The 12,995-nt window shown below is 46.0% G+C and overlaps 1 protein-coding gene across 1 annotated transcript; it reads left to right on the top strand.

Annotated features, from left to right (window-relative positions):
* Positions 1–96: 96 nt before the first annotated feature.
* On the top strand, positions 97–12,964 carry cat (catalase). Its single transcript, XM_044125414.1, has 13 exons — positions 97–301; positions 2,589–2,760; positions 3,141–3,251; positions 3,657–3,787; positions 3,888–3,992; positions 5,050–5,175; positions 5,255–5,446; positions 5,657–5,809; positions 5,887–6,025; positions 6,965–7,095; positions 7,425–7,532; positions 12,187–12,270; positions 12,352–12,964. The coding sequence occupies exons 1-13, from the start codon at positions 236–238 to the stop codon at positions 12,415–12,417; spliced, it is 1,584 nt and encodes a 527-aa protein (XP_043981349.1). The 5' UTR covers positions 97–235; the 3' UTR covers positions 12,418–12,964.
* The last annotated feature ends 31 nt before the right edge of the window (positions 12,965–12,995 follow it).

The raw sequence follows: 12,995 nt of genomic DNA, 5'->3' as shown, positions 1-12,995 counted from the left end.
TTTGGATATTCTTCTAGCCAAAACGTTATACAAGGTCAGCTGCAGCGCTTGTTTCTTTATAGACAAATAGGTCAGTTCGGTCCCGTCAGCCAATCAGGAATGAGGGGCGAAGGAGAGGCGGAGTCACGTGGAACAAAGTCCAGGAAGACTTTCTGTGGCATTGAGGTAAACAGATAACGCTTTTCTCCAAGACACCCACCGTCCAGTTAGTGGTCCCGACGTGCTGTTTGTCGAGATGGCGGAGACCAGAGATAAAACTACCGACCAGATGAAGATATGGAAGGAGAACAGAGACTCCCAGGTTTGTACAAATGCTGCATTTTTATCAAGGATTTTGCTTGCACTGTGTCCGACTTGCAGGAATTGGGTGACAGGTCGTCTGGGGTAACAACAGTCAGACCCCGTCGATTGTTCAGTCATTGTCCGCTCATTATTAACGTCAGCTAATCTCAAGCATGCTAACAAATGTTGTTTAAATCGACACTCCGGCTTTGTAGTCGTTTTGTTGCAGTAATGAGAGAGGTTGCTAATGTTTTGCTAACTGAAATTTAAACAACGCCATTAAGCGAGGGCTTGCTTTTCCAAGCGTTTTAGTCGCGACATTAAGAAGTGAGCTCCTAAAATGTCTCCCGTGGGTTAAATTAAGCTGAAAGACGTGAAAGTGGGTCATTTTTATTGCACATGGTGGAACTTGAGCCTTTAGTTGCATAACAGGACCACAGTACAGTTTACATTAGTGTTTCAAACTGACTGAAGTCTACCTGCTCTTGCAGCTGAATGTGAGGGTTTAACACAATTCAGCTCTGAGAGTATTCTCCTTATTCAATTTGCCCTATTGACGCACTTTTATTTATCAGAATATATATGTTGCATATTAAACTATTCATGTTCATGCAAAATAAACAAACACATTTAATCGAGTAAAGTCAGTGTTATTACACTTATAAAGTTTTCAAAACTAGCTTATTGTGAACAACTTAGTAAGCTGATGTACAATAAAGATATATAAAATAAAAAATGCATTTCAAAGCACAAGATTTCTTGTGAAAAGTGAGAAGAGAGCTATTGACCTGTATATATCATATGTTTTTTATAAATTGACATTTGCAGGGTGTTAAGAACCAGTTGGGTCAATTAATTTCCTTGGATTTACATTATAGGTTGTGGAAAGTTTTGACCCAAATTCATGATATTTGATGGATGTTGTAACTTTTCAAAGTTTAAAATAAAGATCTGTTACTTGATAAGTGTTAGCCCTTTGTTTTACTCAACCACAACATCGTTTTCGTTTTCAGTATAATTCAACTCTTAACTTTAAAAAATAACCCGTATTTCAGTTCAGGTGATTTTTTTCTACCATCGTCAGAAGCATCAAATCAATGTTCATGTCACAAACCTACATAATTTTTTGTAAAAAAGTATAAATACGCTTCCTATATCTTGACATCTGATCCAGTATGTTATGAGTATAGAAAGCCAGCTAGCTGTGCTCATCTTGAAGACAGGGCTACATCCTATTCTTAACCAAATATTAGCCTAATATTTATGTTCACACTCACCTCCTATCATGGCGGTTTTATTGGCCCATTACTCTTCTTTTTATTTCGTGAAGGAAGACAAATAACGACAAAGCTGAATCTCTCCTTTCAGACAATTTTTAGACCTTTCTGTGAGATGTGAATAAAAATGTCAGGAGTATAGATTTTGTTTTTGCCCTCCATAGACGGGTAAATAAACATGCTGCCTTTTCTGTTTCCCTTCTTGGCTAATCTAGATCTGTGGGGGCTCAACAGACTCTCGTTGGATTGATTAATACATTTAGATAGAGCTGTAGAAGAATGTGCCACACAGACAACTGATTAAAAAAGGTCCACTTCTTTTATGCTTTTTTTTTTTTTGATAGTTTCGGCTGGTTTGTGTTTTAAGTTCATATTGGTGGGATATTTTCCAGGGTGCCCATGCAACATTAAGAAGTCTTAAATTCATGTATCTAAAATTAGAGACTGTCTGAAATTAATTGGCTAACTAGCTGCTAATAAACAATAGCGAGCTAGCTTTATTGTGTGCATCATTGGTAACGGCAAACTTATCATCAGTTGGCTGGATGACCTTCATCGTTGCCACTGGCTCACTACTCCTACCAATTCATGCGATACAATGTGCATTCTGTGCAAAAGAATGAAATAAAAATGTGATTTTCTTTTGTACATTTCTGTTGTTGCATGTCTTTAATTTCATTCATCGTGGTCTTAAAAAGTCTTAAATTTGAGTTGGTGAAACCGGCAGAGATCGTGTTTACTTCTGTTGTCTTCATACAGAGGAATCCAAATCCTCTGCATGAAGGTTTTGACATTAAACTGAATTTAAGTGCTATTCACATTGTTGTGTTAATAAACATGTAAAGTTAGGGGTGTAGTTGTTAGCCAGGGTAATATGTCTTAACAACTTTTCAGTCAGCTTTCCATTGGGTTACTCTTTGCTCGTCAACTCATAAGAAGCACTTTTAATAAGAATAAGTATGAATGGTATGAGCCAAAACTTTAATATATATATATATATATAAATTCTTGGACTGTATTTGGTTCCAGAGACCAGATGTGCTGACGACAGGAGGTGGCCATCCGGTTGGGGACAAGCTCAACCTGCAGACTGCGGGGCCGAGGGGCCCGCTGCTCGTGCAGGATGTGGTCTTCACCGATGAGATGGCCCACTTCGACCGCGAGCGAATCCCAGAGAGAGTGGTGCACGCTAAAGGAGCAGGTTGGCTAACGATGGTCTTACAGCTCCTGTGTTTTGGAATCAAGGTCTCATTTTGCTCTGATAAACAAGTTTCACGTATTAAATTCAACCAGTCCAGATGGCAAGATTTCAGTTGTTTGTTTGTTTTTTTTGTTGAAACTGCTTTTTGTAAATAATAATTAAACTTTTTAATTTAATTTCTGAGCTCTTTTTATTCAAAGGAACGTTCTAGACGCTTCAGAACGGGACTATTTATTTTCCACATCCAGACTTTAAATAAACAGCAAGCCGTCTTTTAAAGCTGCTACGCTGCTCTCAATGCTGATAGGCTGAAACATTCGACAGCTTCAATGTAAACGTGATTTTTATTTAATTTTTTTTATTTTCTTCCCGTGATGCAGGCGCGTTCGGCTACTTTGAGGTCACTCACGACATCACTCGCTACTGCAAGGCCAAGGTGTTTGAACATGTTGGGAAAACGACTCCCATCGCTGTCCGTTTCTCCACTGTGGGTAAGAGATTCACTTTCATTTCCGAGGAATATCCTCACTCTTTGTACGCAATCATTTCCTTTTACGCTTGGAAATAATTTTCCTGTAATTTTTTCATCTCGAGAACCAAAAAATGTGTCGACACATCTAGGCTGTCTGTCTCTCAGGTAGCTACTTGCTAACTAGCTGCAGTGTTGCAATATGAATTTTTTTTTTTTATTTAACCACGATGTTCACACCCTCCACCCCTGCAGCATGTTCTGTTCTGTTCTGTTATTGATGGCAGAGGGCGCTGTTGTGCAACTTTTAATATGTGGCTGTGTTACGTCTGTTACTGCTGTAGAAAATATAAGTTCTTATGATGATGCGGCTGCACATAACAAACTATAATATTATAAACGATGATTAAAATGCTCGTGTCCTCAGCTGGGGAGTCTGGATCAGCCGACACCGTCCGAGACCCCCGAGGCTTCGCTGTAAAGTTTTACACCGAGGAGGGCAACTGGGACCTGACGGGCAACAACACGCCCATCTTCTTCATCAGGGACGCAATGCTTGTAAGTTGGCGTTTAAAATTCGGAGTTCAAGTGAGAAGATCAAACATTTTATTGATCATTTTATCGGTGCTGCTTGTTTTCTTTTTCTTCCACCCTGCAGTTTCCGTCCTTCATTCATTCCCAGAAGCGAAACCCTCAAACCCACATGAAGGATCCTGACATGGTGTGGGACTTCTGGAGCCTGAGGCCTGAGAGTCTGCACCAGGTGATGTTCAACCTTTAGCGCTTTCAGAAACTAAAATAAACACATTTTCTAAAATGACTTGGTAATGGGGATCTTGCAAATCAGAGTCACTGCCGCTGATGAACATTTTTATCTGTTTTATTCGTCAGTATCAACTTCAACGCCCTCTTTTTCTACCTTTGGACTATGAAGACAATCTGTTTGTCTGAAAGCCTCCACACAGCCATGATGGAGGATGAACACGTCTAGTTCCTGCTCATGTTTATTAAGATTCTCGATAGAATCAGTAGCATCAGCAGTTCTTCCCAGGGTCAGATTAGATAAAAAGAAGAAGACAGATTACATTCACAGGAAATCGTATTATAAATGAGGTATTAAACAGTCATTTAAGGATTTGTTTACTTTGTCTTATAAAGGGCTGCAGCTATTATTTTATTAAGTTTATCAGTCATTCCGACAAATCAGGTAAAAAAAATTGGCATATTCTGCAAATTTTTTATTAAACTACTTAATCATTTTCTCCATAATATTAGAATTACACTGAATGATGGAAATAAACAAACAATTTAGTTTCTTCTATTAAAGTAGGGAATGATAATTTTATCGTCTGAAATTCAATAACAGCCTTTCTTTAGTGAATTTGAACAGATTGAATATAAAAAATGACACTTGAGGAGTTTTTAAAATATAATGTCAAACAAAGGTGGTTTTATCTTAAATGCAAAACATACAGTATATACATTTTGTATTATTTTTACTTATTGATTTGAATATGTTGGGGTTTTTCAGCATTTTTGCTCCAGTTAATGATTAATTGATGACTAAATTAGTGGATGATTATTAGTCAGATTAACTGTTTCTCTCATATGTAAAGCACATACAATTACCAAAGGATCATATCAAAAGGACTTTACTGCCATCTTGTGGTCAGTGATCAAATATAATTTTCTTACTATAATCAAACGAAGCATCTCAATTTGATTTGAAGTCAGTTTGATAGCAATAACAGTGATAAAACATATTTTTTTCTGTGTGAATAAACTCGGGTAAGCCTTTTTTATTCTTTTTCTTCTCTCAGGTGTCGTTCCTGTTCAGCGACCGAGGTCTGCCTGACGGCCACCGCCACATCAACGGCTACGGTTCCCACACCTTCAAGCTGGTCAACGCTGACGGCGAATGCGTCTACTGCAAGTTCCATTACAAGGTCTGTGTCTGAAACTGGTTTGTTGGGATGCAGAGCTCTGTGATGGATGTTATTGTTTGTTTTGTTTTTTCCTCTAAAGACTGATCAAGGAATAAAAAACCTGTCTGTGGAGGAGGCGGACCGCCTCGCAGCCACCAACCCAGATTACGCCATCGGAGACCTGTTCAACGCCATCGCTAACGGCGACTTTCCGTCCTGGACCTTTTACATCCAAGTCATGACCTTTGACCAGGCAGAGAGGTTCCAGTTCAACCCCTTTGATCTCACTAAGGTACGGAATCCCAACAAAGTGAAACTGCTGACCGTCCCTCCGGTTTGAACTTTTGGTAAAGAACTAAACTCTGGGTTCCTCGATGCAAAGTGTTACTAAAGTAGAGAACCTCTTAATCAAACCGCTTCCTCCAACATCTCTCTCGAACGCATTCGTTTCGTTTTCAATCTGCAATATCTAAATCTGGAGCGACTTTTCCAACGCTCCCAGGTTTGGTCGCATAAGGAGTTCCCTCTGATCCCTGTGGGCAAACTGGTCCTCAACCGGAACCCGGTTAACTACTTCGCAGAGGTGGAGCAGCTGGCCTTTGACCCCAGCAACATGCCTCCAGGCATCGAGGCCAGCCCCGACAAGATGCTGCAGGTGACGCAGTAAACCGAATCAGCTGAGAAAGTAGTGTTGAAATTTACCAGAGGTTAACCTGGTCCGGTTCGGCGTAGGGTCGGCTCTTCTCCTACCCAGACACGCATCGCCATCGGCTGGGAGCCAACTACCTGCAGATCCCGGTCAACTGTCCCTTCAGGACCCGCGTGGCCAACTACCAACGAGACGGCCCGATGTGCATGTCTGATAACCAGGGTGAGTTCTTCACCTGGTGTCAGCCTTAAAAAGTCTTTAAGTCCTGAATTCATGTCTAAAATTAAGACCTTATAAGTAAGTTGGCCTTTAATGTTAATCGCAGGTCTAAAATTTGATCTTGACACGTCTGTTTATTCCATAGATTACATATGATTTAATTTTTTTGGTTGTTTTTTTGCTGGAAATTTCTGTCTGGCAAAACTTTGAGGGTTCTGCCACCCACTGCTAACATACCATCGCTAAATAGCTAGCTAGCTATTTTTGCATCCTGGGTAAATAAATGCTAATTCATCACCAGTTGGCTGGACAAAGTTTTCAGTTTTTATGGAGATATAGGTATAAAATTAAATTCTTAACAGTCTTAATAATACTTACATTTGAATTGGTAAAACATGCAGAAACTCTGTGTATTATTATTAATATTAATGCATTTATACTGTCTGGTTCTCTTATCAGTGAGGTAAATTAAAGCTGTAATTTTACATTTTGCAAACTAGTAACACCTTGAAACTAAACTGTCATCATTTTATAACCAAGGTCATTTTGCTCCCAGAAATTGCTTCGCTAAATTCTGTGTTATGATGCAACTGTAAGAATTAAACGTATGAACAAGAATAAATACAAATAAATACAGTTAGTTTTCTCAAATATAAAAAAATAATCTTTGGTTAGTCCAAGTGCCAGCTTGAAGGGAAAAACAACTTCCTACTGTACCTCTGGTTTAAAGTATAGATGGACACTAAGACTTTATAATGACCAGAATTGAACGTGTTGATGTAAATTTATACATGCGGTTAAAACATGTTTGTGTTGATGATCAATCAACTGGTGTGAATTTCTTTACACCTTCTTCTGTCGTTGTTTATACGCTTAATCCAATATAATTTTAAAAAATCTGCCTCTTTAACTCGACACGTTCTTTCTTCGGCCGACCTCTAGGTGGCGCTCCAAACTACTACCCCAACAGCTTCAGCGCCCCTCAGACCCAGCCTCACTTCGTGGAGTCCAGGTTCGGCGTTTCGCCTGACGTCGCCCGTTACAACAGCGAAGATGAAGACAACGTGACGCAGGTGATGCTCCGCCGCCGCTGATAGCTTCTCTGTGGCTGTTTGCCAGTCGCACACAGGAAGTCGTTGTTGAATTCAGTTTGGAAAGTCTTCATGAACGTCTATGACTGATGTCATGAAGTGTCATCTGGTAAAAATTATGCACTTTTAATGCAACTTTGCATTAAAAGTGCATAATTTTTACCTTCAAATAAAGTGTTACCAAAATAAGTTTCATCTCCTCTGAAATAATCGACATTCCCAGTGATGCTGAGGAAGGGAGAGCAGAGAAGTGATTGGGACTGTGTTTACTGTGTCTGGTTCTGACCGGGTCCGTATGCGGTCGGCTGCAGGTCCGGGCCTTCTACACCCAGGTGCTGAACGACGACGAGCGCCAGCGGCTGTGCCAGAACCTTGCTGGGTCCCTGAAGGGAGCCCAGCACTTCATCCAGAAACGAATGGTGAGTCAGACTGCATGTGGAACCGCCGCTGCGTTCCATCAAGAAGATGAGTCGCCGCGTTCCGTCGTGAGGGCGAGTCGCCGCGTTCCGTCGTGAAGGACGAGTCGCCGCGTTCCGTCGTGAAGGACGAGTCGCCGCGTTCCGTCGTGAAGGACGAGTCTCCGCGTTCCGTCGTGAAGGAGAGTCGCTGCGTTCTGTCGTGAAGGACGAGTCGCCGCGTTCCGTCGTGAAGGACGAGTCTCTGCGTTCCGTCGTGAAGGACGAGTCTCCGCGTTCCGTCGTGAAGGACGAGTCGCCGCGTTCCGTCGTGAAGAACGAGTCTCGGCGTTCCGTCGTGAAGGAGAGTCGCTGCGTTCCGTCGTGAAGGAGAGTCGCTGCGTTCTGTCGTGAAGAACGAGTCGCTGCGTTCTGTCGTGAAGAACGAGTCTCTGCGTTCCGTCGTGAAGGAGAGTCGCTGCGTTCCGTCGTGAAGAACGAGTCTCGGCGTTCCGTCGTGAAGGAGAGTCGCTGCGTTCCGTCGTGAAGGAGAGTCAGGAGAGTCGCCTGCGTTCCGTCGTGAAGAACGTGCGTTCCGTCGTGAAGGAGAGTCGCTGCGTTCCGTCGTGAAGAACGAGTCTCCGCGTTCCGTCGTGAAGGAGAGTCTCGGCGTTCCGTCGTGAAGGAGAGTCTCGCTGCGTTCCGTCGTGAAGGAGAGTCGTTGCGTTCCGTCGTGAAGGACGAGTCTCTGCGTTCCGTCGTGAAGGAGAGTCGCTGCGTTCCGTCGTGAAGGAGAGTCGCTTCCCGTGAAGGAGGCGAGTCTCTGCGTTCCGTCGTGAAGGAGAGTCGCTGCGTTCCGCCGTGAAGGAGAGTCGCTATGCGTTCCGTGAAGGAAGAGTCGAGTCGCTGCGTTCCGTCGTGAAGGAGAGCCCCGCGTTCCGTGGCCGTGAAGGAGAGTCGCGCGTTCCGTCGTGAAGGAGAGTCGCTGCGTTCCGTCGTGAAGGGAGAGCGCTATGCCGGCCGTGAAGGAGAGTCGCTGCGTTCCGTCGTGAAGGAGAGTCGCTGCGTTCCGTCGTGAAGGACGAGTCGCTGCGTTCCGTCGTGAAGGAGAGTCGCTGCGTTCCGTCGTGAAGGAGAGTCGCTGCGTTCCGTCGTGAAGGAGAGTCGTTGCGTTCCGTCGTGAAGGACGAGTCGCCGCGTTCCGTCGTGAAGAACGAGTCTCTGCGTTCCGTCGTGAAGGAGAGTCGCTGCGTTCCGTCGTGAAGAACGAGTCTCTGCGTTCCGTCGTGAAGGAGAGTCGCTGCGTTCCGTCGTGAAGAACGAGTCTCGGCGTTCTGTCGTGAAGGAGAGTCGCTGCGTTCCGTCGTGAAGAACGAGTCTCTGCGTTCCGTCGTGAAGGAGAGTCGCTGCGTTCCGTCGTGAAGAACGAGTCTCTGCGTTCCGTCGTGAAGGACGAGTCTCTGCGTTCCGTCGTGAAGGACGAGTCGCTGCGTTCCGTCGTGAAGGACGAGTCTCTGCGTTCCGTCGTGAAGGACGAGTCTCCGCGTTCCGTCGTGAAGGAGAGTGGCTGCGTTCCGTCGTGAAGGACGAGTCGCTGCATTCCGTCGTGAAGGACGAGTCGCTGCGTTCCGTCGTGAAGGACGAGTCTCCGCGTTCCGTCGTGAAGGAGAGTCGCTGCGTTCCGTCGTGAAGGAGAGTCTCTGCGTTCCGTCGTGAAGGAGAGTCGCTGCGTTCCGTCGTGAAGGACGAGTCGCTGCGTTCCGTCGTGAAGGAGAGTCGCTGCGTTCCGTCGTGAAGGAGAGTCGTTGCGTTCCGTCGTGAAGGACGAGTCGCTGCGTTCCGTCGGGAAGGACGAGTCTCTGCGTTCCGTCGTGAAGGACGAGCTCTGCGCGTCCGTGAAGGACGAAGTCCCCTGCGTTCCGTCGTGAAGGACGAGTCTCTGCGTTCCGTCGTGAAGGACGAGTCGCCGCGTTCCGTCGTGAAGGACGAGTCTCTGCGTTCCGTCGTGAAGAACGAGTCGCTGCGTTCCGTCGTGAAGGTGAATCTCTGCGTTCCGTCGTGAAGGTGAATCTCTGCGTTCCGTCGTGAAGGACGAGTCGCTGAGTTCCGTCGTGACGGACGAGTCTCTGCGTTCCGTCGTGAAGGAGAGTCGCTGCGTTCCGTCGTGAAGGAGAGTCTCTGCGTTCCGTCGTGAAGGACGGGTCGCTGCGTTCCGTCGTGAAGGAGAGTCTCTGCGTTCCGTCGTGAAGGAGAGTCTCTGCGTTCCGTCGTGAAGGAGAGTCTCTGCGTTCCGTCGTGAAGGAGAGTCTCTGCGTTCCGTCGTGAAGGAGAGTCTCTGCGTTCCGTCGTGAAGGAGAGTCGCTGCGTTCCGTCGTGACGGACGAGTCGCCGCGTTCCGTCGTGAAGGAGAGTCGCCGCGTTCCGTCGTGAAGGAGAGTCGCCGCGTTCCGTCGTGAAGGACGGGTCGCCGCGTTCCGTCGTGAAGGAGAGTCGCTGCGTTCCGTCGTGAAGGAGAGTCGCTGCGTTCCGTCGTGAAGGAGAGTCGCCGAGTTCCGTCGTGAAGGAGAGTCGCCGAGTTCCGTCGTGAAGGAGAGTCGCCGCGTTCCGTCGTGAAGGAGAGTCGCCGCGTTCCGTCGTGAAGGAGAGTCGCCGCGTTCCGTCGTGAAGGACGGGTCGCCGCGTTCCGTCGTGAAGGAGAGTCGCTGCGTTCCGTCGTGAAGGAGAGTCGCTGCGTTCCGTCGTGAAGGAGAGTCGCCGAGTTCCGTCGTGAAGGAGAGTCGCCGAGTTCCGTCGTGAAGGAGAGTCGCCGCGTTCCGTCGTGAAGGAGAGTCGCCGCGTTCCGTCGTGACGGAGGAGTCGCCGCGTTCCGTCGTGAAGGAGAGTCGCCGCGTTCCGTCGTGAAGGAGAGTCGCCGCGTTCCGTCGTGAAGGACGAGTCGCCGCGTTCCGTCGTGAAGGACGGGTCGCCGCGTTCCGTCGTGAAGGACGGGTCGCCGCGTTCCGTCGTGAAGGACGGGTCGCCGCGTTCCGTCGTGAAGGACGGGTCGCCGCGTTCCGTCGTGAAGGAGAGTCGCTGCGTTCCGTCGTGAAGGAGAGTCTCTGCGTTCCGTCGTGAAGGAGAGTCTCTGCGTTCCGTCGTGAAGGAGAGTCGCTGAGTTCCGTCGTGAAGGAGAGTCGCTGAGTTCCGTCGTGACGGACGAGTCTCTGCGTTCCGTCGTGAAGGAGAGTCGCTGAGTTCCGTCGTGACGGACGAGTCTCTGCGTTCCGTCGTGAAGGAGAGTCGCTGCGTTCCGTCGTGAAGGAGAGTCTCTGCGTTCCGTCGTGAAGGACGGGTCGCTGCGTTCCGTCGTGAAGGAGAGTCGCTGCGTTCCGTCGTGAAGGAGAGTCGCTGAGTTCCGTCGTGAAGGACGAGTCTCTGCGTTTCGTCGTGAAGAACGAGTCGCCGCGTTCCGTCGTGAAGAACGAGTCGCCGCGTTCCGTCGTGAAGGACGAGTCTCTGCGTTCCGTCGTGAAGGACGAGTCGCCGCGTTCCGTCGTGAAGGACGAGTCGCTGCGTTCCGTCGTGAAGGTGAATCTCTGCGTTCCGTCGTGAAGGACGAGTCGCCGCGTTCCGTCGTGAAGGACGAGTCGCTCCGGAGGGCATTTAACAGAAGTAAAAAGATTGTTCCTCTATTTAAACCACTTCAACCACAGGATGTTGCTGCATGAAACTGAACACGCACACCAGCCTGCTTTGTTGTGATGTCGTCGCTATGGTAACAAAACATTTGTAAACAAGGAAGAATGATGGTGAACGGAGCCCGACAGTGAAAGCAACACAATCTCTGTGTTTTTTACGTTTTCTGCTTTCATGTTCTGCAATGCTTTGACTAGGACATTTAAAATGCTATTTTAGTAATTCAACCACATTATGCAAAAATGAATCCAAATCTTTGACATTTTAAGATTCAAGTTTTTTTTTTATTTTGAATGTTGTGTGATGCACCACGTCACGGCCTGAGTTGAACACTAGAACGGATCTATGAGGAAGATGAGGAACTCCAACAACGGACGCTTTCAAAACAACTTGTTTCGGTTTCCCCTCGGCTGACGGCCTCCGTGCCACGCTGCATGGATGCAGTAATTCATGCTAAATGAGCCTCAACCAATCACTGAGTTCACTGCAATGAATTCTCACATTTCTGTTTAAAATATCCTCTGTTTGTAATATATACAGTACATTCTAATTGTCTGAAATACAGAATTTTGGCTTGCTGTGTTCCTATATTTGGTTTATGATTATAGTCATGATTATTAACCTTCAGATGTTGGGCAGGTTAGAATAACTCCCTCTGAAAGTGGGAACCTTAAGTGACATGTATTTGCGTCTTTTTCTTGCCTTGTCTCCACCGGTGTGACTCGCCAATTTAAAGTTTAATTTTTGAACATTTTGAATGAGAAATAAAAGGTGATGGAGTGATGTCATTTATTGATGTCACAGCAGCCGCATTTACCGCTCTGGTTTCCTGTTTTATGGGAAAAAAAAACAAATTCCTGTTTGCACGTGTTGTAACTCTGCTGCCAGAGTTGTAATTTGCACAACATTTTGACCTTCTGCTAGTCTCACATTTTTTTGTGCGCGTCACTTTAAAAACAGGGAACATGAATATAGATGCATTTATTCAATGTTCTTCCCTCAGGTGGAAAACCTGAAGGCCGTCCATCCAGACTACGGGAACCGGGTTCAGACCTTCCTCAACAAGTACAACGCCGAAGCCAAGAAGGTAACCAAACAGTTGGTTTGTTATCGCGGCGTGGAAAAGTTCAGTTAACAGAAATCTACTCGTTTCCCGTCTGCGTCCCAGAACACGAACGTCCAGGTCTACAGCCGTCCAGGAGCCGCCGCCATCGCCGCGTCCTCCAAGATGTGATCAGATCGGCTCACATGACCACCGACTGGGTCCACCTGCAGCTGGATCAGCCTCAGTGGCCTGATTATTGTCGCCTTAGTGCTTGAGATTGGTTTTTGGTTCACCGCAAACAGTTAATGCTTCCTTTTTTATTAATTATCAAAAATTAAGTCTATTGGATTAAATGCTATAAGGTAATACTGTTGAGATTAGGCTGCAGTTTTATTAAATTACCTTTAATACATCGAGGCCTTATTACTGTTTCAGTTAAATTCAGTTAACCAACAATAACTGATTAACCTTTTCTCTAATGCTCTAAGACTTGAAGATGTTTGCAGCGACTCAAACAAAGTTAATTTTGAAAATAAATCTGTTTGAAACGACGCTGATCTTTGTGCCTGGCTCGTACTGCAACGCCACCGATGGCTTGGTAAAGCTTCTGCTTTTGCTGAGGACATTATTAACGTCTGGGTTGTTCAACTCCGACTTGACTGAATCACTCACTGTTAAATGTTAATAATATACAAATGTATAATTCTGTTTTCGAATAATAAAATCATTCAAAATACTGGAGGGCTGAATAGTTTCTTCTGCTTTTG

This window comes from Gambusia affinis, linkage group LG08 (genome assembly GCF_019740435.1).
Source record: "Gambusia affinis linkage group LG08, SWU_Gaff_1.0, whole genome shotgun sequence".
Classification (NCBI taxonomy): Eukaryota; Metazoa; Chordata; class Actinopteri; order Cyprinodontiformes; family Poeciliidae; genus Gambusia; species Gambusia affinis.
Note: the sequence above shows the minus strand (reverse complement) of the source record. Positions and strands in the feature narration are given on the sequence as shown.